This window comes from Strix uralensis, chromosome 3 (assembly GCF_047716275.1).
Source record: "Strix uralensis isolate ZFMK-TIS-50842 chromosome 3, bStrUra1, whole genome shotgun sequence".
Classification (NCBI taxonomy): domain Eukaryota; kingdom Metazoa; phylum Chordata; class Aves; order Strigiformes; family Strigidae; genus Strix; species Strix uralensis.
In genome coordinates this window covers 70,630,287-70,656,819 of record NC_133974.1, presented here as the reverse complement: position 1 = coordinate 70,656,819, position 26,533 = coordinate 70,630,287, and the positions used below count along the sequence as shown (strand labels likewise).

Here is a 26,533-nt window from a genome sequence, read left to right as displayed (position 1 = left end):
CCTTCTTAGCTCCCCGGGGATAACGTTGCCATGCCCAGGTCTGGAAACAAAGCAGGATGCTCCAAAATCCGTAACTGCATAAACGTAGGACCACTGAGTGTTTTCTGTATACTGAGGGGCTTACATAGACAGAATCCTTCTCCCTCAGTAGGCTTGTGCAGACTCCAAATAAAAAATTCAAATTAAGTCTTAGGCACAGGGTTTCTGGACTTTGTTTTCTGTATGGTGTAGCTGGATTTCTTCAATGGCAACATGTGCCAGACTCAAAGGGGTATTTGTCTTCCCATCTCTAACGCCTGTCCCTTTTCCTCCTTTGTTCCCTGAACCAGATATTCCCTCATTCCAGTTTAAAACTTGAAAGAAGACTTTAAAAAAAATCATACTACAGTACTGTTCCCTTTCAGCTGAGTGTGTGTACCAGGTATTAGACAAAAAGTCAAAATCTGTATTTAAAATGAAATGCTGCTCTTGAAAGTGATCAACTATAATGAAGAGCTGTAATGAATCTCGTGAGGAAGGTTTGGACAAAGTTCATGATTTCTCATAGGTTTTTATGTTGGGTTTTTTTGCATCATTATGTGCTACATGGTTTATTTTCTCATGACGTGCATTCATTTAATGGGTAGATAAGAAAGAAATATGTAATTATGCAGAAGTTATACCACTGACAGCGGCATCTCCCACTGACAGCAGCTAATCCTATAACACTGTTTTGCTTCCTGAAAATATCTTCACATTTTGTCTGTTCTTTGAAGAAGTATATTGAAACACCTGAATTCCTTAGTTGTCCACTCGTTATTTCCTGGGGTGGGAAAGTATTTAAACCAAATTACCCCTCTCTTTTCAAAATAAATTATAATTATGAGGGATTTCTGGGGGAAATGATCTCCTGTAGAGAACACTTACAAATTCCTCCAGAATGTACTATTGATGTGGTGTGAGATGGCATCCGTTTCCCACCTCAGAAACAGCAAACACAATTTGTTCCTGTCCAATCCTGTTAAAACTCGGAAAGGTTTGGTCCCTCCTAAAACTGAGAAGAAGCAAAATCTCCTGTGTGCACCCCCTGAAAGTTTCTCTCAAAAGGCTGTGACACCAGTCCCTCAGTTTAACACCGACCCCCTTGGGGTTGGTAGGTCAACGGTGCTGCCTTGTGCAGTGGGGTCTGCTGTGGGTCTCCTGTCCTAACAAGAGCGTTTGCTCTTCCTGAACCTTTGTGAGGAGACAGAGAAAGTTTTTGAAGGTGCCAGGGAGCAGTCAGAATGAAGTCCCCTCCCTTTGGTGCCATGTCAGGGAAGTGATGACATCTGGCTTCTTGACCCAGCTCTGGGTAAAAGCAGCTTTCTCCAAATTCAGGCAGGGGCTTGCAGCCCTGCTCCCCAGGACTGTCAGGGGGGCAACGTCACCGCAGATTTTAGGCCAGACTTACAAAGTTTAGCAGGGTTGTGTTTCAAGTCTAGAAAATACCCCAATTTAGGTCCTGAAGCAGAGCTCTGGAACACAACCTTATTTCTAGAAAAACATTATTATTATTATTATCATCTCAACATTATTTCTCAAACCTTTTTTTTAATGGGATTTTAAAATATAGTGTGGGCACTTTTAAGATCTTGACATTTTGATGAGTCATACAACAACTCAGAAATGATTCATCATAACTCTGTAAACCGTTACTTTGGCATCAGCCTGGTTTCACTGGCTGCTTTCAAATGAAAAACAAAAACAGCATCAAAACTTTTATAAAATGCTACCTGCGGAGTGCAGCGAATGACGAATAGTGAAGTCTGCCAGGGAGGCTGTATTTTCGCTGAAAAGGATGCTAAAACCAGAGGCAAACAGTGGGAGGAAATTATGAAGTAACCTATTGGTCCTGCAGCAGCCCTGTGGCACAACGTGTGACAGTCTGCAAATCCTGGCGCCTATTTCTGGAAAATTGGATGGGTTGTTATAATTTTATGTGGCAATGAATGAATGAACTATTGTAGAATTAGTCACTGCAGGCATAACAGGAAAAAAAAAATCCCTTTTCATGTCAGATTTTCTGAGATGGAAAATATGGGTGAAGCAACAGTACCTTGACTGCAGTTAAGGAACATAGTCATGTTTAATAACAGAGGCGAGTTTATCTCAAGGCGTATGCTTGAGCACCAGCGTACGTGGCAAGGAAAGGGAAGTATCACACATTGGCTGCAGAACTTTCTGTCCTGTCTTAAAAGCTTCCGGAAAAAATGTAGCTTTAATCCCATTTCTCATCACCTTAATCCTCTATGTTTTGGGGTTTGGTTTTTTTGCATCACCTTAATCCTCTGTTGTTTCGGGGTTTGGTTTTTTTTTGATCTCTGGCAATAGTGAGATCTATTTCAGTTACACAGATTTGAAGAATTGCTGTTGCAGTGCAGTAAACCTCTTTGGTAGTTACAAACCTCTGAGCTTCTGGGAGCATCTCCCTAGCTGAGGCAACATAGCTTCGGTTTTCACCGGAAGAAGCCGCTGGAGAATTCGGTCTGATTCATTCCTGCTAAACTCTTGCAGCCTGCCTGCCTTGCCCTTTCTCCTTTCTGTTATTTACACTGTGGAAGGAGGTCAGCATTTATTCCCAGGCACTTGATTTAGTGCTTTCTGAGAGGACCACGCTTCTATGGGAATTATCTTCTTCAACAGCACCAGTTGCTGTTGAAGAGCAGTCTGAAACCACAGCCACCGAGGGGAAGCTTCACCTGGTGTAGATTTCATCACTTCATTAATTGCAGTAGCATAACAGGATTCCTGTTATGTATAGTAGTTACTGGATTTTAGTAGGATTTCCATGGACCTGTGTTAATTGAAATTTCGTTTTCAGCTAGTTAAAAGGGACAGTTGAGCAAGAGATACAGGATTTGTGAATGCCATTAGTTCATTAACATTATTCTGCCAAAACCAGTGTTAGTCTGGCGTAAAATTTTTATTGTGCCATACTCTGGGTCGGCTGCAACCTGAATTTCTGCATTGTTTGGTAATTACCTGGATAGGATTGCTTACTACATCATTTTCACAGCCACAGTTGTTATTTGGGAAAAAAAAAAATATTGGTCTCTATGTTGCTACTGATAGATTGTTGTCAATAACTTTGCTGCGTGCAGCATGGGAAGCAGTCTCTGTGCAGTGATCTTACTGCAGCTTTTAATTGCAGTGCACCCCTGTGCTTGTGTCCCTGCAGAGCCAGGAGGAAGAACTGCATAATCAAGGGACTTTATATAGGCAACAACACCCCACCCCTGCCCGTGACCCAAACAAACAAACAGAAATGCAAAGAGAAAGCATCAGGGAGGTAGGCACTCCTAAGAACAGACGTATCTTAAGATATGTCTTGGGTGGCAGTTCTGCTGCTTTACAAGGTTATTGTCCCTTTCCAGTGACTGCAAGGGGAATTGAGGGACCCTATCTGCGTAAACCGAAATGCCTTTATGTGGGTACTTCAGTGACGTGCTGAATAGGCAGACCCAAATACATAGGTGAAACTCCAAATTCTGAGCAGCTCTCAGTGTTTTTCTTCTCCTTGTGTGGCTTCCTTTGAAACATGGAGCCTGAAGTGCAGTACAGGAAAAAGTGTGAAAATGAAGTGTGAGAAAGCAACAGGGAATTTATTCAGGGTGGATGTTGTTAATTGATCTAGTGGAGTGGCTTTGGAGTGAATGTGAAGCAAAATGGTAAACAGGCAAATACCCTATGCTACCTCTGAAACAATACCTTCTTAAAACTGTGAGTAGGAACACTTTATTCCTGCTTTAGTCCTTTATTATGTTATGGCAAGCCTTGCTCCACAGTGCTCTCTGCTGGAAGTTTACTATATTATAATTTTCTGTCAAAATTGCAGTAATTCCGTTTTTTTTGCATTTGTTAATTAGGTAAAATTGTAGAGGTCAGTTCTTCTTAAGAATTTATTCCCACTGCAATATAATATCAGGTAGCTACATATTTTCACTTCGAGTTAAATCGACAATTAATGTAAGATAAAGGCATAAAAGCCCATCCCATAATGGGAATGCAGAGGGAGTGCAATCTGTTCTCAAGAAAATCAAGTCTTCAACAGTGAATGAGAGCAGGTAACTGAACTCTGTCCCTGTCTTGCCATGGGGAAATACAGAGTACCATGTCTAAATACATATCCACTGCAAACTGCCAATGTAATTGTACTTTGGGGTTTTTTTACAACATCCACATATGTTGTATGTTTCTCCCTTGTTTCCAGCATCAAGTTGATGACTTTTTGAATGTCTACTGCTCAGTGCCAGAGAGCATTCAGAAGGAGAGTGCTTGGGAGACACAGACGTATGTTCACTTCTGTGATGGCCAGGGAGTGGCACTGACCCTCAAGCCAGAGCACAGGGTGGAAGATGTTTTGTCTTTGGCGTGCAAGGTACTCACTTTTCATGTATGATTGCACCTTGTTAATAGCTGTGGACTTGAGAAAGAATGTAATACATCAGAGGATGCCTAAATTGTGAGAGTGTAATACCAGCATCTCTCTGTCACTGTATTAAGGTACATTGCTCTGTTTCCTTTAGTTGTGTTATTTATGTATTGTAGCCAAGGTAGCAGCGTTTTCAAGAAGCGTTGCTTGAGACAGCGCGCAGTGAATACTTAAAGAGTGGTGATGGTTTACCAGGTAGTCAGCCCCTGAGAAATCTCAGCACATGTCCATTCTGTGTTGTTGCTGCAGTGAACCTAGTTCTGTACAAGTTAATCACAGAGAGTAATGGGGACTGGTTGAGTTAATGCCGGGAGATTAAGACATTTAAGACTGCTGTGACAAAGGTTATCATATGTGTTTGCTTCTTAAAGAACCCTTTTAAGCTTTTAATTAAATACCATCTCTACTTAATTTCAAAGAGTGCATTCTCTTCTGAAAGTTAGTGCCAGTGATTTGAAAGGAATTGCTATAAATCTTGGGACAGAAAACTGAGTCACAGGTAGAAGGTAAAGTAGAAATACCAATTTTAACTATAGACAAAAGACCAGCACCTCTAGAACATCTCAACGTACCTAGCACCTTTGTCTCTACATGTGTCAGTGCTTGAATTTAGCTCTAACTTTGTAGTGCAAGGCACTTAAATTATGCAAACAAGCTTTTTGGAAAAACTAACTTTTTACTCCCAAGTTCTGCTTTCTGACAACTGGTAAATATAGTTTATTTACCTCATTAGTAAAGGGAAAAAACAGGAAAAAAAGGAGCCCTGCTCTGTACAAAATCCAGCTGTAGCTTTTGGCATAGGTTAGTGTGAACTTCCAGGTGAGCTCATTCAACTGGCTTAGAAGTTAATGAATTTTCAGACTTCTAATGGAGAAAAGGACCCAATTTAATGGCTCTTTGCACCTGGTACTGTTGTAAACAAACAAAAAATTATTAAATTACACAAATTTTTAAGAATCCAGGGTGAGCTATAGTTTTTAAATCAAAATAAGCACACTGAATTAGCCAAGTCACAATGCATCTCCATGGCATCACTGAGAAGAAATTATCTTCCTGTTGCTTTCTCTGATGGAGACTGAATCCTAGAGAAACAGTTTAATGCCTGGCTTTACTTTTTAAAAGTTGACTGTACCTAGTCAGGCTAAAGGGATTGTCTGAGACATTATTTGACCACGAGATGGCACGATAGAGCTGAAACATTTGGAAGTGGTTACAGTAAAATGCAAGACCCCTGAAAGAGGAAATAAAATTTATAAACGTTACATTAAGTTGAAAAGGAAATTCCTTACCTCTCTTACTCTATCATTCCAAAATATTTGTAATTGTAAAGCTGACTTTTAATTTTCATTGTCTGTATCGCATGAAAACTTAGTTTTAAGTTATTTGATTTTTTCTTAAATGGTTTTCTGTTTTATTTTTTCTTTCTATTCTGTGTGTAAAGCTTTTCATAAGCATTCTCTAATGCTGAATACTTTCTGCTCATCTATCCTGGTTCTTTTCCTTCTTACACTTTCATTCTGCTCTGGTGAGTGTAAGGAATCTTTCTTCTTAACAGAACATGTTTGAATGTTATGTGTATAAGCATAAAGTTCAAAGGGGTTGGTTTTGTGGGGTTTTTTTCCCTTCATTCATCCTTTATGGGGTTTATACTTTTCTCATTTCTGTTTTCCATCTGAGGCTTTTGGATAACACGTAGAGAAAAAAATGTGGTGTTGAATACAATTGTTCAGGATACAGAACACATGTAACTTGTAAACTGTTACACATAATAAAATGTTAAGGTAATTGCTAGATACTCAGTAGATTTGGATTTTGTAAGCTACAGAGATGCATTAAAGAGGTTAAATAACTTTCAGGGAGACAGTCATTCCTCCTCTTTTAGAAATGTTGCTTCCTCCTGTTTTAGAAATGTTGCTCCATTAATATGCTAAATTGAAATGTTTTGTGCAGTGGTCTCACCAGCATCCTGATTTTCAGGGAGACTCCCGTCAGCAGCTCAACACTTTCAGGCTAATATCCTTTAGGAATATTCCAATTTCCCTTTGACTTCCTGTTGAGACAGGATTTTTGTTTTGACCTCATGTGGCAAAAAAAAATAGCTGAAACTCTCTGATCATAGATGAAACCCAGCAATAAAAATAAAATTCAATAAAGGCAAATCCTTAGGGAACCTGCTTCGCATCTCATCCTCTCTTCTTAAAGCCCATACATGCATATACATTTTGTCCATCAGAAGAAAAAGTTGCTGAGCAGAACTGAGTCACTAAAATTAGTGACTGAAAAAGATGGTTGTGAGCGTAAGTTCAAAAGGACAGAAAATGGTTATGATACCTTTGGGAACATATAGCAGTGCTCAGATAATCTAATAGCCAAGACATAGTGTTTATGAAAGAAATTGGGAGGATCGTAAGGGAAAATGGAAATTGCACTTGAAACCTTGTCTTCTAAGTAATGCAGCTAGTTTTGTTTATACCACAAAAATAGTTAGGAAATGACTTGTTGAGGATGGCTTTTGCATGATTTCTAACAAGCTTTTTCTGTGTGTGTCACATCTTTGTCTTCTGGGATTCTGGAAATAAATAAAAATTCCAAACCCCATTCTCTTTATTCCTTAGATGAAACAGCTGGAGCCAAGACACTATGGCCTACAACTCAGAAGACTCGTTGATGAAAATACTGAATATTGTGCTCCTGAACCATATGAATACATAGTAGACCAGGAAAGTGTGACTCCTTTTAGATAAAGCTCCATGATGTCTGTAGCTACAGTTGTATTATCACCTATGGATATGTGTGATTTAGATCTAAAATAAGGTTTTAAAGCTGTTCCTGGATTGCATTCTGCCATCCTCATTCACACAGTCTATGCCTATGCAGACATTTGGGTGGTTAGGCCCTGCAAACACTCTCTTCAAGAACCATTTAAGTGGGGCTTCTGGTACAAAAGCAAAGTGTCAGTCTCTACTCCAGGCTGGGTTTTCTATCTTTAGCGTACTCTGCATTTAGTCCCACTGATACCGGTGACGTTTGCACAGTAACACAGTTCTCTGTAAAGACAGCAAGTTTTGGCTCTTTATTGATGCAAAGAATATTGTGCTTATTTCTCATGCTGTACCACTGGATTTTGATGCTTGCAGTTTCTATGCGGTTTCATAATTTGATGACTTCTGTTATGTTTTTTTTTCAACAGGTGTATGATGAAATAGAAATTTGTCCATTAAATGTTTATCACGTCCATCTTACAAAGACTGAAAACATAAGTGATTTTGGTAAGCTCTCAGGAATTTTTCTTTTTATTTTATCATTGCTTACTTTCTCTCTTCAGGACTTTTCTGTCCCTGAGAACAGGTAGAGCCATCCTTGATCGCTCAAAAGTCTGAGTCTGCAAAGGACTCAAGGCATTATAAAAAAGACCCAAACTGGTTGTTTTACACTGGCAAGCTCATTTCTTATGTTTGGAAAGGGTCCACTTTATAATCTGCTGCTCTGGACAAATAATTCAAGCACGGAATTGTCAGAAGACAAATGTCCTTTGCCAGGATTGATACAATTGATCTCAGTCAGGCCATGATCAAGGTCTGCCCTTTTGGTTTTTGTTAGTGGGATCCTCTGTTGGCACAGTATCAACAGAGGGTACTTTGATACAAATTCTGACAGGCTTTTTATCCGTGGGAGGCAGTTATGCCTAAGAATAATTACGTACCTTGCAAAGATACCTTTGTAAGGCAGATCTGTGCTGTTCTTTAGCTGCAAGTCTGGTGGTGTAAAGTATTCCTTTCTGGGCTGTCTCACTCACTGGGATTGGTGGATTTGCTGCTTTATAGTTTTGGTTTCCAATTTTTGAATCTGTTTAAGACACCTCTATGTCTGATGGACACACTGCACAACTCTTACCGTAATGATTAGCTGTGTTATTGAAATGTCATATGGGGCTGAGGTAGAAACTGGTTTTTTGAAATGTAATTTGGTGTTTTTTTACAGCACAGCATGACATTTACTGGAAGTTGAAAAGTCCTATTAACTTTCTGAGAAACAATGTAATAATTTTTCTATGCTCCATGGGTGTGTTCTCAAGAGAAGCATCCTCCCTCTGTGTAGAGTCTACTAAATACACAAAATAAAAGGAAAGGGTTCTGAGAAGGTTTGTTTCATTTAAACCTCTTTTACTTCAGGCTTTGCTGTCACAGCGCAAGTTGATGAACATCAGCATCTCACCCGTATATATGTAAGTGATGTCCTCCCTGATGGACTGGCATACAAGGAAGGTATTGTATCATATTTATGTTTAATACTGTACTTCATTATCTTTTTTAAGTCCCAAAACATGAAGGAGCTTTAGTACTGCTGTCTGAAGTGGTTCTTGGTTACTATTCATAGTTTTCTATCCTGAAGACGATGGGAAGTATGTGATATTAGGAAAGATAATGTACACAGAGTGACTGAATTATCCTTTCACCTTTGGAGACAAAGTCTGTGTTCAGCCATCTAATCAGGTGCTTTTGCACAGAGGAACAGGCTGGAGAAAGAGTTCATCTCACACTTCCACTTCTGTGGGCAATGAAAAGTAGCCTCTCTCCCCCACATAGTTTTCTGCATGCGTTTCTGTGAGTGCCTTCTCTACTGTGCTGCTCAGAAATCGTGCTTCTCTTCATCAGCACAGCAGGATCAGATGCATTCTGCTCTCTGAAAAGCAGAGAGACAAACCCAGAAAAATGGAGACAGTTTCATTTGCTACCTGACGGTAATGACCACTTGACTGTTGCTGACCTTGAAAGGCAGCGGTTGCCGCTGTTTAAAGACTCCATCCGCTGTTGTTCCAGTTTTGCATGAATGATTTGATCTGTGTGACTAGTGCCTTGTTCTTCCCAGATAATAAGTGTTATAGTGCTGTACACTGGTGGTATCTGAGTCGTGAGAGGTGCCTCTATTCTAATCTTAAAAGTTGTGCTGCCCTCCCACCCACCAAATTCTGTAGTATCTTTAGAAAGAAACAACTCGATTGCTGTACTATGTGTAGCACCTATCAGAGTAAGCATGAGGTCCATCTACATAATTATAGCACAAATAAAGCTGCTGTTGATTCTAATGGACTTGTGGTAGGATTAGGCTATTTGAATTAAAACTGCAAAAATAAAAGGTGTATCAGCATAAGGTTTGGTTTGTGACCCATTAAGTTTATATTCCCTCTTTTTTTTTTTTTTTTTTTTATTTCTTTCCTTTCACATGTTCCTAGGGCTCAGAGTAGATAATGAAATCCTGAGCATAAATGGAGAGGCTGTGTCTGATCTTGACCTCAGGCAGATGGAGGAGTTGTTTTCAGAGAGAAGCGTAATGCTCACTCTGAGAATGAACCATTGTGGGACCCAGCAACCCTTATGTGCGTCCTGGTCAGATGGCGACATTTCCAGGGACCCAAAGAGTTTGTTACCCCCTCCAAACCAGTCACAGCTCCTGGAAGAGTTTCTAGATAACTTCAGAAAGAACACAGCAAATGGTAAGAGGTTGACAGTCCTCTTTCACGTCCCTTCCAATATCGCTGTTTTTTAAAACTCAATTATGTTTAAAAATCTGTGCTTGCCTTACTGAGAAACCCAAGTACAAATTGTTCAAGTTCCATTTATGCTCCATATCTGTCTGTTATTTTATTATTTTCTAGAAAGTAGAAATGGAACAGAATATGATAATTTCTGCAGGGAAATGATACTGTTTTAATCTGTTTAGCTGCACCATCCAGTATTATCAAGCACTCTCTTAACTATATTGTGTGTCATCTTGGGTACCTCCAATACATCCATTTCCCAGGCACAGGTGGTTGAAATGATGTGATGGCTTTCCGAGGCAGAAGTATTGTTCTGTGTTTACCGTGCTTTACATATGGTAAAGTACTGCATACATTAAGGGTACCTTAAATGCAATAATCATCATCAGCGCAGAAAGGAGTCATTTAGCTCTGCTCCCACCCAGTGATATTATCATGTTCCTGATGGATACAGCTGCTCACTGTGTAGAAGAAAACATATGAAAACAGCTTTCGTAGGGATTGTTTTGCTACTACCTGTTCATATTTCTTATTCAATGTAATACCACTGTATTAAGTATTGCATGGAGGACATACCCTAACAGCACTGTGTCAGGGTGAGATCCTGATGGATTTCCATATGAGGAGCATCAGGCAGGAAAGGTGCCAAAACCCTACGTGGTAAGGACTGCTCCTGGATGACACCACAGCCCCTCAGCCCCAGGGAAGCTGCCAGTGCTCACTGCTCGGTTGCCTTTTCAGCTGGAAATAGGAGGTGGCACATGGAGGGGCACTGCCATACTGGGTGGAGGAGAGCCGTGGTCACCCTTCCATTCCTTTAGCTGATCTTACTTTACATGAAAAGTACATCTTGTGATACCAGAATACTTGTAAACGCCTGTCTGAAATAGAAAGTACGTGGGGATTTGCTCCCCTTCCTTCCCACGCCTTGACTATTTTTCAAACAAGATGGAAGCAAATTTAAGTCTAGTTCCTTGAGTGTAAAAGGTGCAGTTTCCTCACTGCACCTCTGGGGGATGCTAGTAAAATTCTGCAGAAGAGGTAGCCGGGGTGCACTGCTGTGCGAGGAGAGCAGCAAGAGTACAAAAAGATATCGCTGATTTTTGTATATAATTACGGTGGCAAGTGTTTTCTGATTGGAATTTTTTCGTAATTAAAAATGGGAGAAGAAAAAGAATCACATAGGAGAAGTTGTTAGAATGGATTTAATTATAAAGCAGTTTTATTAGGTCATCTTTTGAAATTAAAAGAAATCTGAATACAAGATTTGTGATACAGTAAGTAGCATCTCTCTCAGGGGCCTTACTTCAATTTAAAATGCCATTAAATTGACTAGTGGCACATAAAAGTTAGTGCCATAAAACAAAAATTATGATAGAGCTAATTAATTACATAATTATACCAGGGCTATCATTCAGCTTGTTGGCTTGATATCATAGGCCAGCATTACCTGGAGTATTCAGTATAATAAATGTATGTGTCCATTCACTAGATTCCTCATTCCTCCGGGATAAATTTGCAACCTGTGCAAATATTCCATTATAATAGGAAATTACTGGAGTATGTATTATATTCTAAGCACTAGTGGATAAAGGGACATAGTATATTTGCTTTTCTGCTTAAAAGCATCTAAGGAAGATTTATTTTATTCTGAAAGGGAACAAATAGTTCTAAATTAAGCTTCAGGAGAAGGACTTTCATGTTTATTGAATTCAGTGCTTAGTGTGTGATCACCTGATTGGATTCAAATGGAAACTGAAGTGGTATTTGAATTAATAGATAATCATAAAGGGATTAACTGTTCTATGTGCTGTTACTCAGGAATTGAGTAAGATTTTTAGATAAGAGAGGGGATATTTAATGATCTGAGCAGGGATTTGGAGGCCAGAGACTCTTACATTCACATCCAGTGTTTAATACTGTTCTGTCTCCTTTGGTAGAGTTGAGGGAGTTTTCAAAAATAATTTGACATATGCATGTCCGTGTTAAGCCTGTTCTTCCAGGGCAGCACCTTTGAAAGTTGTTTAGTGCCAGCAGAGGGGGACCTCTTTCAAAAATCAAGCACAATTTGGTCCAAGGTACATACCTGGAGTTAAAAACCTTAATGTTTTTATAAATTAACTAACTCTATTTATCTCTCTAGAGTACTGTGAGGATTAATGAACTAAAATTAACGAAGTGCTTGGAAAATGAAAATTCTCAGCACTGAGTCATGTGGTAATAGCCTGCCTGGTGCTTGGTGACAACCACCAGGCAAAAGCAAAACAGAATTTACTTTAAATACTTCGTATAACTTGGGTGGTAATAGTTGGTCCACATTTGTTTACAGTTTTGTAACTGCTTAGCATAACTTTGATGAATGCCTTTTCCTATGTATTCTGCCATGTTGAGGATACCCAGTTATACCTTGTGGCAAACTTTGGCAGCCTATACTGCACAGAAGAGAAGTGATTGACTTTCTCCAAAGCCACTAACTCTGCCACTCCTAAAAATCATTCCCAGGACATTTTCTGTGAGAGTGATTCATTTGCTCCAGGAGGTTGCTATACCCTTGTAGCTGTGTTTGGACCTGCTGTGGTCATATCATTTGATCTCCCACATGGCAATGCTATGTGCTAGCTGCTTAGTTGCTTGGCTAGTAATAAGCTTATCCTGGAAAAGAAATGAGATGAAATACTTTTAAAAAATGCACTCATGAATGTGGAAAACCAAATAACAGAGCAACTAAATTTGCTTCAAGCTCCAGTGCTAAGGAAATTAAACAAATATTTGTGTAGAATTAAAAAATGAGGGAATTGGACTGGAATTCTTACAACTGTGGAGGAAAAAAATGCCTCATTTTAAGATGGCATGGATATTTGAGGAATAAACAACAGAGAAGGCATGAGAATTGAAAACTGTATATTTAGTGCAACCCTGTGTGGGTTAATGGTATATCTATAGAGTGCTGAGGCAGGAGGTAGAAGTATTAGTAGGTGTGAAAACCCATTGCAGTATGCGAGTTGCTGTCAGAGTTGGGCAATTATCTTTTTTCCCCAGCAAGTGGGTTTTTGCCAAAAAAGCTGTCATTTCTGGTTAGCTGACACTGTTGAAATCAACCTTAATTTGTAAATAGATCTCTGTGATTAAAAGGGAATAAAAAAAAAAAGAAGTAAGTGGGGGATGGCAGTTTGGATATGCTTTAACAAGTTTCCATGAAGAAACATTTTCATCTGGAAGGGTGAGAGAACTAACTGGGAAAGAAATCATTAAAAAAAAGAAAATAAAAAAAATAAAGATGAACATACTCTTCCTTTGCTCCCCATTGTACTCCTCATCTTTGGGTAGGGCACTTACCTTCTGTGTGGGGTCTGGGTTTCTGTCTGGCCCATCTTTCTAGAGGTGTGGCCCCAGGAGCCGTGAAGAAGGCTTGGGTGCTGCTGACAAGGGGGAGGCTTGCTCCTCCTCCTCCTCCTCCTCCTCCTCTTCCTCCCCTGCACCGCCTTAGCCCTACCTTCCAGCCCCATAGCACTCATCCCACCCCTGTGCTGTCAGTGGCACTTGCTGGAGCCTTTGATGAAGCTAATTAAGGAGAAAACCTTTTTTTCCCTTCCTCCTGCAAACACAGTGAGTTGAACCGGCGGGTGCAGAGGTCTGACAAGGGCCAGAGCCAGGTAAGGAGGAGGAGGAGGAGGAGTGGCAAGCAGGCAGGTGCCAGGGGAGACCTGGTTGCAAGGAGAGCTACTGTCAGAGGCACTAAGCTCTCTTCCAGCCGACCTTCCTGCAGAGCACCTCTCTAGCCGTTTTGGAGCATGGGTTTTGCCCTCAGCTTTCCCACCTCTTGCGCTGATCCCCGGTCAGCAGCGTGGGCTGGGTCATGCCGGTTTGAGTCGCTCCTGATGAAGCTGTTTCACGTTGTATAAAGCATGGCTGGAGTCAGCAAGTCAGGCTTTGTGCTGTCTGACAAGTAGCTGGGATGTGTGTTGGAGAGGAGCAATTAGATTTCAACTCCTGATCTGCTAAACGCTGAGGTATTTTTGCAAAATGCAGCCACTTCAGGAGGACTATCAGTTTTGGAACCCTCACATAGGAAGTGGCTCTTCTGTTTCCCAAGATGTGAGCCACCTCTGATTTTAATCTCAGTAAGCATGCACCATGCACAGAAGCAAAGCACATCAGTCAGCCACAAGTTTAATTTTGATATGACTAAATTATTTTTAAAAATGTGGTTGTAATAATAATTGGTTTGGATTCAATTCAAAGGTACTTTCTGCTTCAAACACGCTTCACTAGATGGTTAGATGCCGCTGCAAAGTGTAATTGCAACTCACAGCTTCTCCAGAAAACTTTGCTCCATTCAGTTTTGTCAGATACCACTGAGTTGAAGGAGGAAAAGGGAGACTAGAGGTTGGCTCTGCAGCCAGCTGGCTGTATGCATTGTCGCTACACATGCCTCTCCAGATAGCACTCCCTGTATTCTCTTCCAGCCCCAACCCACCCTGAATATCAGAAAGACCAGTGTGTCCCTCTTAAGAAAAGAGATAAAGTCAGGAAGATGTGAAACAAAGTGGTCTGTAGCCTCCAGCAGCTGGGTGCTGTGCCTGGAGCGCTGGCTCAGACCACTCTGCTTGTTGCTGTTTGCCCATAGTTTTTAAGCATTTCGTAAGCTTCTTTTAATGTAATGTTCAAAGCATTTCGTAAACAAAAGTAAAACTAAAACTTAACTGAAAACATTTCTGAAATAACTTCTACTTTTAGTTCTTCCCAAATCAGGTCTTGTTTGTTTGCCTAGTTGCTGTTTTGACATTTAAATTCTCTTCTTCCTGCTATAGGACATGGCCTTCATTGCGATGCATGTGTGAGAAGTCAAAGAAATTTATTTTTATTCTTTCACAGGAAACCCTTTTGAGCGCAGAAGAGGTGAATATTGCTTCTTAGCTTGTTGAGTCCCAAGGACACCCACAGTCCTGTTAGAAGCAGGCCTTGGTCTGTGTTAGTTGTGCAGGTCTGCACACATCGCTCCCTCTTGCCTGGTGGATCTAATACCAGATATCTGATGGTTTTGCATGGTGTGAGGCAACACACTAGAAAAGCAGTGCCTCTTTTTACACAGACATGTAGTTGTCTATGCAGCATGACTGCTTATCTGCCTGAAGATCGGTGATTCTGCTGGGTTTTCTTTTTTTTTTTAATTCATTACCCAATTTGCTTCAGCAGGAAGCCCCATAGATGTGAATAGATGTGATAGAACAGGTAGTGGCTGTTCATCAAAGCGAGCTCAGAGGTGAGGTGTGTGTTTACAGTAGTCTTGTACAACCATGGTAGGTTGACTCCTGCTCCAGCCGTTTATGTGCCATTAATGTAAGTGTCTTTATACCACGCTCTTGCGAGTCACCAGGAGAAGACTAGATCTGACCTGTGCCTCTATACCTGGGACTGTAGCAGTGTAGAGGTTAATTTGAAGAAAGCGTTTGCCTCTTCAGAACCTGGATCCATAGGAGCACTTGTTGCCTACTGCGTGTTTTGCAATACAGAGTGTTTCCCAAGAGTGGTGGTTTAATGAGCTCTTGCTGGCACTTGACAAACTGTCCTGTTGGCTTCCTGCTAGATGTGTATGCTGCAAATTAAAAGATTGTTTATGCTATAAAATGGGACAGCCTTGCCTTAAATGCTCTTCGTTGTGCTTTTCTACTGAAAGGGTGTTCTGTTCTGCGTTGCTACATGCTGCTATGATTTAATTTCTGTGAAGTCAGTGGGCCAAATTGTTTTTTCCTGGTGTAAACTCCATTAAACCCTGTGGAGCTGCACCTTCTGGCTCAGTGACAATATGCAGGCATAAATCATGACATTGCCCATCCTACTGAATTCTGTAGAGTGACAATATGGACAGCAAGGAGATTTATTAATGATGATAAAGTTAGAGACACCCACATACAGACCAGTGCCTTAGGCATAATTTAAAACACATCAAACAGCAGATGTTCTGTGTTTCACAGAGGTAAGTTGAGTAATTATAAAAACTGTTGAAGCTAGCCACAAATTCTTGCTAAACTATTAAGTACCTTTTTTTCCCCCTTTTTCCTTTCTGTTTTCATTACTTTTGTGCCTATAAATCTGAGATGGAGAAGAAAATGTACCACTAAGGTGGTACACTTGGTACCTTGACAGGGCCAGCTCCATTTGCTTTCCAAATCTCCTTGGTGCAAATGACCTCTGAGAATGGCCAAAGCTGTCCGATGTGAGCAATCCCGCAGTAGCAGCAGAAACCAGGAGAGGAGCCACTGACAGCACTCCTGCATGTCCAGCAGCCTCAGCCTGGAAGACATAATGGCAGCAGTGGGCTGCAGCCTTTGCTGAGACTTGTAGAGAGGATGGTGGCCACCCAACATGGGCTCTGCTGTGTCTTCCTCCTCCACACCACAGCCACACATCTCCAGCTGTTGAACTGGAATAGAAGGGTGATGCACTAGCTACAACTAACGTTGGCCTCCAGAAAGAATGCATCTAAGAAGTGCATTTGTTATGCATTTAGGAAACAAATGTATTTCAGTAACAGTTTGAGAAGCCAGTATGAATTGTTAAGCATAAAAGTGAAAAGCCTGAACAGCTGTGTGACTGGCAGATACTTGGACAGAGAAAGTTTAGGAAGTTAAATAACCCTATAAAACATACCATTGACATGCAGGGACTAATCAGGCATTGCTACAGAAGTGCAGGCAGCTATTTCCTATTATGTTGCTAATTTGTATCTCCTATTGATTACTGAATTAGCAAATGAATCAAATTACTTTGCTTCAGGATGAACAGTTAACCCACAAAGAAACTCCCAAGGGATCTAAAGGACGCCGCTACAGCTTCAAAATGGATGTTTCTGCAGATATTTAGAAAAAAAGAAAAGAGAGCATAAAAAGAGAGCATAAAGCAGCCTACAGAAAGTCACACTTGCAGAAGTAGGTGGCTGACTGGAGCTAAGCCACTGTTCAGCATGTGGCCCAACATGTCTTAAGCAAGCTGTATGATACAAGAATATTTGCATGAACATACTGGCTTTTTCTAAATATGAAAATGTGGAGTGTTTAAAGAAGAAGCATCACTTTCCTCACTGAAGGATGACAACAAAGGAGAGAGACTTGTCATGCTTGAGCATTTCAGACCCTGGCCAGAAGTATGAGTTTCTCTTTGTCTAGGCAGTATCAGATCTGCAAAAAGCAGCAGCCTGGTTGCATCTGTCCTTCAGGAAGCATGTAGAGCAGCTTCTGATGTCTCATAGTTTGTTCCCTGAAGCCAAAACATATGGATGAGAGGGGCCATGAAGGGAACCTGTAACTTTTGTCTTGTTTGATAACAGTCTTGTCAGCGACAGACATCTAATAATTCTGTGTTGAAGAACCCTATGTAGGAAGACTGATGTTATGACAGCTGTATGCTAATTTTTCTTTCCAGATTTAACATCTTGAATGAATTCCTAAATGAAGTTTCTAGCTACACCAAAGAGTCATTTGTTACAGCCTTGAAGCTGTTGAGAGCGTACCTTCCAGCCAGTCCCAAAATAAGTTACAAAATGCCTAGGACAGCAACAAGTGATAAAAGCCAAAATACCTTGCAGAGATTAAATAATTTCTGAATTACTAAAATCCAGTACATTTTATTTGTTTTTTCTCTAACATGTTTAGTTTTAGTTTTCTAGAAACTAAAGTTACTTGTATTAGTAGACTCTAGTCATGTTAATTTAGCAATGAGAATTTGAGATAGTTGGTATCTGAATTAGGTCAAAGGCTTTCAGAAGAACTTGAAAATTTTCTAGGCAAAAAAAGAGGAGGGGTTTCTGAATTGGTAATGAATTTAGTATTTCACTGTCTTTCTAACTGTTGGTTAAAGCAGCATGAAAGCTGTAAACCACTGTACAGTTAATAACCACAGTTACTGCCTGCAAATTGTTTTGAATTTACTCCAGCATTGGAGTGTGAATGCTTAAGTAGTAATACTTGCCTGTGAGTACCAGCTGTGGGGAAACAACTGAACTGGCACTGTGCCATAGTTAAAAACTTACATAAATTCCAGTTAAAATTACTGAACTGAGCTAACATGAACACTCCCATAATTCTGGAAAACTTGGTTGGAGATTAATAAGAATCTGAATTTAGGGTCCGTGGTACCTCAGTCGTTTGCTCAGATTCATAGAGAACCCCAGTGAAGATGAGAGGTGAATCAAACTGCATTGGCTTTCAGCTTGAAGTGGTGGAGGATATGATGTGTTTCAATAGATATTTTTCATCTGTGGCTGCACCTGCCTTCCCTTAGATCTGTTTCCTTAATGCAGAAGCTACCTGGAGACAGCTTTTGGTCTAGAAATCAAATGTGGCTGTAAATACTCTTCATGAATAAGTTCAGTGTGTAGCAGCCATTTTTCATATGTCAAGGCTTGTACTGAAAGGACATAAGAGTGCAAAAAAATACTTACTTATTTGTTTATTTATTTGCTGCTGTGACATACAGAGGAAATAGATCAACATCTTGAGGTAAAGTAGGACCTTTCAGTGCAGTTTTCCTAGGTGGAAATCAGCTCTCCACATGTCACTTGAGCTGGACCATTCTTGTGTTATGGGCTCTGGATTTTTTTCAGCTGACTTACCACCAAATTTATAATCACCCTTCTCTGGCCAAAGAGGATTTAGAGAAGAAAACCTGCTCTTGTATGAAGGCCTTAAAGAACTGTATGCCTCCAAACACCTCCTGATGTTTCCAGACCTGGGCCTTCATGATGGAAACCCTGGATCAATTCTAATGTCCTCTTGTATCACAGCTTTGCTAAACCTATCTGGCTTTATCCCCACACCTCATCTTCTAGACCCTCCTCACTTCTAGTAACAGTTTCTCCAGTGCAAATGATTGTTCTGGGACAGTTAATTAATCTTGCATGGGAGTTTGTCTTCTCCTCCTAGAACTCTCTTGCTTTTCTCGTTTCTGACCACAGTTAATATTCTCTTCACAACCTAGACAGAAATTTAAAGGACTGCAGATATTGCATGAGCTCTGTCCTGGATGCCAGCTGCTGGGTGCCCCTTCCATGTTGATCCCAGGGGATAACATGAGCTAAAGAACTGAAAGACCTCATCCTCACATAAGCAAGACATATGAGTTATTCATAACTGAACTAGTGAACCCAGAACCCTTCATATCTCTCTGGTGAAACTTGGATGCTTTCTTTAACAGAGATTGTGAGAATGTCTCTTGAAAGCCATTCAATAAATTCCTTTGGATCAACTGTTACTTTTTGAAAGATATTCTTGAAGTCTTTCAGAAAGGAAAAGGATACAGAAGGAAATGCTTATATACCTATTTTTTAACTTCAAAACTACTTACAAAAGAGTAAGTATACTGTTGTTGAAAACCTGAAATATATTTAGTTGTATTGAACCAAAAGAAATAAGCACATGTGTGCTACTTGCCAGGCTGAACCGTTTAACTGAAGTTATGAGTACTAGTCTCCAAGGGAGCATTTTTCGAGTTCACCAGGCAGATATTTCTCTTCTCCAGGCAATGCTGGAATGCCTCATCTACCACTCCCTGTTTTTCAGTAAGTCTGAAGGCATTAAGACCACCAAGGCTTTGTACCTTTATGAGAGTTGGCTCAGACTTTAGTATTATTTGCACCAGGGATTTTGGAAATATTTGTTATCTTCACTTGGAAGCTTATTTTTCTCTTGATAGTTACATTGGCTAGAAGAATATGGGAACTGCAAGCTTATCATAATTAACTGATCAGTCTGGAGAATTCACACAACAATGAAAAATGCAGCTTTCCATACACCTGGCTTAACTTTATTACCCAAATGTAATATCTCATTTCCATCTAAACCATGCAGCCATGTTATGGAAACTCTCTGTAATGAAGAGAGGGAGAATATCTTACATGCTGAAGATTGGCTGTGTTGTGTTTTATTGGCAGTTTCTAGAGCATTTGGGAATTAGTGAAAATATTGAATACATTCTTTTCTAGTGGATAGACTGGACCTCCTATAATTCCTCATAATTACAGATCCTAATTTTTTTCAAGCTAAAATTCATATTAATATTCTCAGAAATAAGTTGATGCCTGCTTTATTGCTGTTTTGCAACATCTGTCTGAAATCATTGGACAATACCAGTGTTTCAAAATGCTGATCTGAGGTCGGGGTATGTGCTTTTACAGACTAGACAAAGCCCATCATAATTGCTTGAAGCTCTGTGTGTGTGTGTTGCCATATCTGAAGCATATAACTACTGCGGATTAAAAACCGCAGCAGAGAAGATGGGAAGTGGGAGCCCCATTTCCCTCTCAAGTGCCAGAGAACTACAAACAAGAGAAAGATCAGTTTGTAGAAGAGTAACCACTAGAGTTAATGATGAACATCTGAGCTAGAATCGGTAAGCGACTGGGGTATAGGACAGCTGTCAGGGCTTCTTCACCAATATGGACTTGTGATACAAGCATTCTTTTAGTCATAAACACTCTTTGCCAGGATCTTTACACACCAGCACTAATGAAATTTGAAGTATTTTTTTGTGCTTTACTGAACAGAGGCTTCTGGCAACTGCATTTAGGCATCTGTGTAATATTTGTGCTACGTTGGTGACAGAGGAACCTAGGATGGGAAGGAATTTCCAGACTCAGTGAATCCAGTCCTCTGCTAGTCAGGGCTTTCAGCAACCCTACTGATACGTTTATCATATTCCATTTTAAAACAGGATAGACTGTTTGCATTCTTTGCTCGCAGGTAAGCCTGCTCCAGAAATTTGTTCATATGATGGTTGAAAGCCAGTCTTCTCATTGCCAGCATAGACATATTCCTGGCCAGTGTTATAACTGATCAGTATCTGCTGGCCTTGACCATTGCTTAAGCAGCTCTAGCTCAAAACTACATTTTGTTAACCCCTTCTCCATACTTTCACACTTTTCTTCCTTTCATGTTTCCAACTGATGAGCCACAGCTTATTTAAGAAATTGTTCTTACTGGTCCCTGAAATTTAGTTCTGTGTGATTTCATTCTGGGACTGTGGCTCCATCTTCAAGGTCATCATGCATCTCCTTTCTGCATCTCTAGTCATGCTTTTAGTTAATACTGTGTATTAACTTGGAATGATTTGAGTATTTAATCAGAGTACTTCCTATTGTACTTTCTTTGCTGAGACAAATAATGAAAATACCGGGTAAAATTGGTCCCTAAACCCACCTTGGACAAAATCTACCATTAGCCTCTCCCAGGCCTAGAAGTTTATTCAGACTGATCTATTGTTATCTTTACCTGCTAGCCAGTTCTGCCTTGTTTTAATTTCTATCCTTTTTGTTTTAGCTAATAATTTCCCTTGGGATAGTATATGGTTTCTTTTTTTCTTTTTTTTTTTTTAAACTAAGTTTCCAGAAGGTTGGACATATCCTATGTTCTTTGCCTTTAAAAACATCTTTTATCAAAGGCAGATGTCAGGTTAATTTGACACAGTCTGTTTACACATACTGTATGTATATAATTTTACATTTATTTCCACATTTTAAATTTTTCTTTCCTTGAATTGATTGTGAAAGCCTTAGGTTACTACGTAGGTCACAGATCTGTGGTTTTCTGTGTTACTTTTCCCCAACATTCTCATTCTTTCTTTAAACATAGCTATTGCTTGTTATTCACCAGCTTCATAGCATCATCCTCTTTTCCCCATCAGTTGAATCATTTATTAAAATCCGTTCTCTTGAGTTTAAATTTCATTCGCCAGGTTTTAAATGTTGAGAGCTAAAGGAAGTTTAATCCTCTGCTGAGTTGCCTGAGTGCAACTCAGTTTGCACCCACCTCAGATGCGATCATTTTCTAGTCATTAATTGCTATCCTGCCTCATTCTTCCCTGTTGCAAACAGACAGATTTTGGTCTAGGTCAGTTGCGTCCTATGGGACTAGCTTTGCCATGAGCTCTAGAGTCTGAATCTATTTGCTGTAGTGAATGTTTGGTGATACAGTAAGTGGATCAGGTGGAGCTGGAGATACCAGGGAAGACTCACAGATACTAGCTGTTAATCAACCATCTTACCATAGCTGAGACAGACCCAGGTTCACTTTCCTCGCCTGAATCTGACAGAGCAGGAGACTTCATCTTTCTCTCCTACATCATGGATGAATATCCTGGTGTCATGCTACTTCTTTTTGCTCTGTGGTGTCTCTTTCTCAGCATTTTGACAAAAATAAAATAGCATAGTGTAAAAGGACATGGTTTCATTCTGATACAAAGCAAACTGTTTTTGCAATCTTAGATACGTTGCAGAATGGAAACCAAATTTTCCATAGTGTAGTCGCTATATTTTTACCGAGGTCAAGACTGCCTGTGCCTGTCAGAGTGCTTCTTTACTTCCTGAGGATAGTTACCAAGTGATGCACAGAACTGCTGCTCCTGCTAGATCTGAAAATTATCCCCTGCAGTGGTCTTAGTTAGTCTTGGAGTGAGAGACTTGAGTACATTTAATTTTGCTGTGTTGTCATCTTGTGTAGAGCTTGAAGGAATTTTTTGTTCAATTTATTGTTGTCAGTAGAGTGGCAGGTGGAAACACACCCTCTTGCTGTAGTTTGAGAAAGGGGGTGGTTACACCACCTACATAGTGCTTGACATTTGATAACACTTGACATGCTTGTGATGATTATTTAGCATTTTTTGAAATTGGTGAGAAAAATCTAAACCAGAACAACTTCTGAAGTGTTAGGAAAAAAAGAATTATAAAAGGAAGGAGCCTCAGTTCCTACTTTTTCTTCTGGTAATTTTGCCTTTGCAGTGAGCAACTAAAGTGGTAAGAGCAATGCAGACTAGAAAGTAATTAAGGCTTCTTCGTTAATTAAACAGAAAAAAAGAGATAAGTGACATTTGCATTTGTTGATGGCTTCTTTATGGTAAATGAATTGCCGGATGGTCGATGTTGATGTTTTCCTGTTGATTTCCTTTGGTTTCTTGGCTGGGATTGTAGCACAGATTATTATTGTCTCACACATCTGCTAGAGGATGTGTTTCCATTGTACCTCACCACTCACAATAACATGTGAATAACTTCCATATTGACCACTTGTATGTGTATCACCACACATGGTGGCGACGTGGGAAGAGACATTCCTGTAGGCGTACAGAGCTCTTGAATATACTGTATGTGTTTGTTTTTCTCACCGACTGTCCCATCTGTGTGCTCTGTGCCTACTTTTAATTGAATGATGAGTAGCGAGGAGCATGACTTCGGAAGTATGCTTTCTTTCAGGTTTTATGGTTACATTATAATTTCTCTTGAATGATTGTGAGTCATGTATCTGCCTGCCACTGAGGCACAGCATTGCAGGAGTAATGGCATTCTTTTTTGGTGATGCTGTTGGTAGCTGAAGGTGCTGAGCAGGCTCTTAGTACTTGATTGTTCATTGCTAGAAACCAAGCTAATAGTTTGGTGTGCAGTTAAGCTTTTCACATAATGGCATTTTCCCCCTGTGCTTTCCTGAGCATTTTATCATTTATCTGAGGTTGCTACTCTTCTTCTTTGCAACAAGCTGACGATATTGGGTTTGTGTGGCAAGGTTTTGCTAGGGGCGGGGCTACAGGGGTGGCTTCTGTGAGAACCTGCCAGAAGCTTCCTCTAAGTCCGACAGAGCCAATGCCAGCCGGCTCCAAGACGGACTCGCTGCTAGCCAAGGCCAAGCCCATCAGTGATGGTGGTAGCACCTCTGTGATAACATATTTAAGAAGGGGGAAGAATCGTGCGTGATTGCAGCAGAAGAGAGGAGTGAGAATATGTGAGGGAAACAACCCTGCAGACACCAAGGTCAGTGAATAAGGAGGGAGAGGAGGTGCTCCAGGAACCAGAGCAGAGATTCCCCTGCAGCCCATGGTGAAGACCATGGTGAGGCAGGCTGTCCCCCTATCTACAGCCCATGGAGGTTAGCGGTGGAGCAGATCTCCACCTGCAGCCCATGGAGGACCCACGGTGGGTGAATGTACCCGAAGGAGGCTGTGACCCTGTGGGAAGCCCACGGTGGAGCAGGCTCCTGGCAGGACCTGTAGACCTGTGGAGAAATGAGCCCACACTGGAGCAGGTTTGCTGACAGGACTTGTGACCCCGTAGGGGAGCCACGCTGGAGCAGTCTGCTCCTGAAGGACTGCACCCTGTGGAAGGGACCCACGATGAAGAAATTTGTGGAGGACTGTCTCCCATGGGAGGGACCCCACACTGGAACAAGGGAAGAGTATGAGGAGTCCTCCCCCTGAGGAGGAAGGAGTGGCAGAAACCACACATGATGAACTGACCTCAACTTCCATTCCCCATCTGCCTGTGCCGGTAGAGGGGAGGAGGTAGAGAAATTGGGAGTAAAGTTAAGCCCAGGAAGAAGGGAGGGTGATGTTTTAAAGATTTATTTTATTTCTCATTATCCTACTCTAATTTGATTGGTAATAAATTAAACTAATCTCCCCAAGTCAAATCTGTTTTACGGGTGATGGTAATTGCTGAGTGATCTCTTCCTGTCCTTAAATCGACCCATGAACCTTTTGATATATTTTTTGATATCTCCCCTGTCCAGATGAGGAGGGGAGTGATAGAGCTGCTTTGGTGGGCACCTGGCATCCAGCTAGGGTCAACCCACCACACTGACTTTGTATTTTAGTGTCTGGAGACACTTCTGTTTGCTAGATCAGAAGAAGGTATCTACTTAAGAGGTTCCTGTCTTTCCCAGATGGAAGTGATACACATTTCAACTCACTATGCATGAGTGTGTGTGTGTGTGTGTGTGTGTGCGCGTAAACAGGACAGAGAGACATGCTGCAGTAGAGATAAATTATGTTGAAAGATTTAAACCAAGTTTTGTTTAACCCAATGTGATCAGTCCCTTTTTTTCTTCCAGACAGGTTTATCACAAGTATGTCAATAGAATAAATCAAATGTACTACTGTAATGGAGCTGTAAAGGCAGACTTAGTCATGGTATACTCACCATTACTATGCTGGAAAGCCTCTCAAGTGGTGTTTCCAGCAAAGTAGTCCATGTTTTCTTTAACAAGTCAGTAATGTAATTGTAGTAAGGTAAGTAACATTAAAGGTAGTTTTCTAAAAATAATATTAATTAAAACAAATAAATTGCCAGGAAGTGATGATTTGACCTCACATTTGGGTTATTTTTAGGAATGTGTATCTCCTTGCATACTTTTCTGTGCTCATTCCCAGCAAAGGTCCAGAACATTATGAACTGGAACGATTTTGTACTCACAGATCTGTAACATTGCTCTTAGTTCTATGCATACACCCTACAGTTTTATTGCTAGTTTTTCCTGAAAGGATAGTGGTTACCTAGCCTGTAAGATAACAGTTTTGCATTACTACTTTTGAACATCTTTGTTAATATGAATTTCATTGTAGAGCTAAATCCAAATTTGAATGTTTAAAGAAAATAAATTTTGTATGGTTTGGCTTGTTACTCTGCTTTCATTCATTACTAGAAGCAGAGAGAATTTCAGTATTAAACTTGCTGCTGTGTTTATGTCCTTAGACTTTGCATTTGAAATTACCTGTTCTCTAAGGTAATACTTACTTCCTTTGCCCCTTGATTTGTTTTTTTTTTTAGCTATGCAGCTGATGTTAATGCCTGTATGCTCTTTGGGAATAGCTTGATGGTTTGTAGGAGCAGATCCAAAGGAAGTACTTCCACAGTAAAAGAAGGAAGGGGAGACAGGATATGGACGCTCAACTGTTCAACAAGCCATACGTGCTTCTTTCCTTCCCTCCCCCTGTTAGTTTGGCATACAGCATGCAGTAGGATGTCGTTTTTCACCTTGGGTCCTTCCCATGTAACTTTTTTTAGTTTTTACTATTTAAAATAACATTTACAGTTTCTTACCCTAACTACCATCAGCAACACATTCTGGCAGTAGAAAATGCTGTAAAAATGGGCAAGGCTATATAGACCTGCCTCTGACAATCCTATAGACTACAAAGGAAAAGCAAAGATGAGGGTGAGGGGAGGAAACAATAGATCATCTGGACAAAATGATATAATATTCTGTTTGCCTACTTTAGATGTTGTTATCCTGATTTCTGTTCATGTTGTCTGCTGATTGTTTTACCTTACTTTCCTCTTCCTATATTTATGCTTTCTCTTCACTGCTTGCGTAGATTAGTTTTACTTCCTGTTTTGTAAAGGACAAATATGTTTAAGGTCACTTTGTAGAATCAGGGGAAGGACATAGGTTTTTTTTCTTTCTCATTAGATAGCTACCTGAGATCAATAGATCTTATATACCACTGCAACATCTATCTCTGGTGCATGTTGTTTGGAGATATGAGAGAGAAGTGCATTAAAACCAAGAAGGAAAGTAAAAAGAGCACAAGTGGGAAACAATGGGAAATAATATCCTCGGTATCGCCTCACCCCTGTGAAAATATTATTTCAAAGGCAGTTTGAGTTTTAGGGGTTGGCTTACCTTTTGTGTACCCAGGAGTTGACAGTGGTGGAAGTCAATAGGCTTTCATGTGCACCCATATACAGAAGAGAGACTCAAAATTACTTTAAAAGTCCAGAGGGCAGA

General features: G+C 40.4%; 1 protein-coding gene across 3 annotated transcripts in view; it reads left to right on the top strand.

Moving 5' to 3' along the window:
• Positions 1-26,533, top strand: part of TIAM2 (TIAM Rac1 associated GEF 2) — a 92,097-nt gene that overhangs the window by 30,716 nt on the left and 34,848 nt on the right. Inside the window, exons 9-13 of one of the 3 annotated variants that reach the window (XM_074862781.1) lie at positions 4,229-4,396; positions 7,066-7,171; positions 7,642-7,719; positions 8,623-8,715; positions 9,684-9,944. In XM_074862781.1, the coding sequence (XP_074718882.1) occupies positions 4,229-4,396; positions 7,066-7,171; positions 7,642-7,719; positions 8,623-8,715; positions 9,684-9,944 (706 nt within the window). Of the gene's footprint in view, positions 1-4,228; positions 4,397-5,922; positions 5,976-7,065; positions 7,172-7,641; positions 7,720-8,622; positions 8,716-9,683; positions 9,945-23,642; positions 23,782-26,533 lie in introns of those variants that run through there. The other 2 variants (XM_074862782.1, XM_074862783.1) reach the window with 2 other exon arrangements.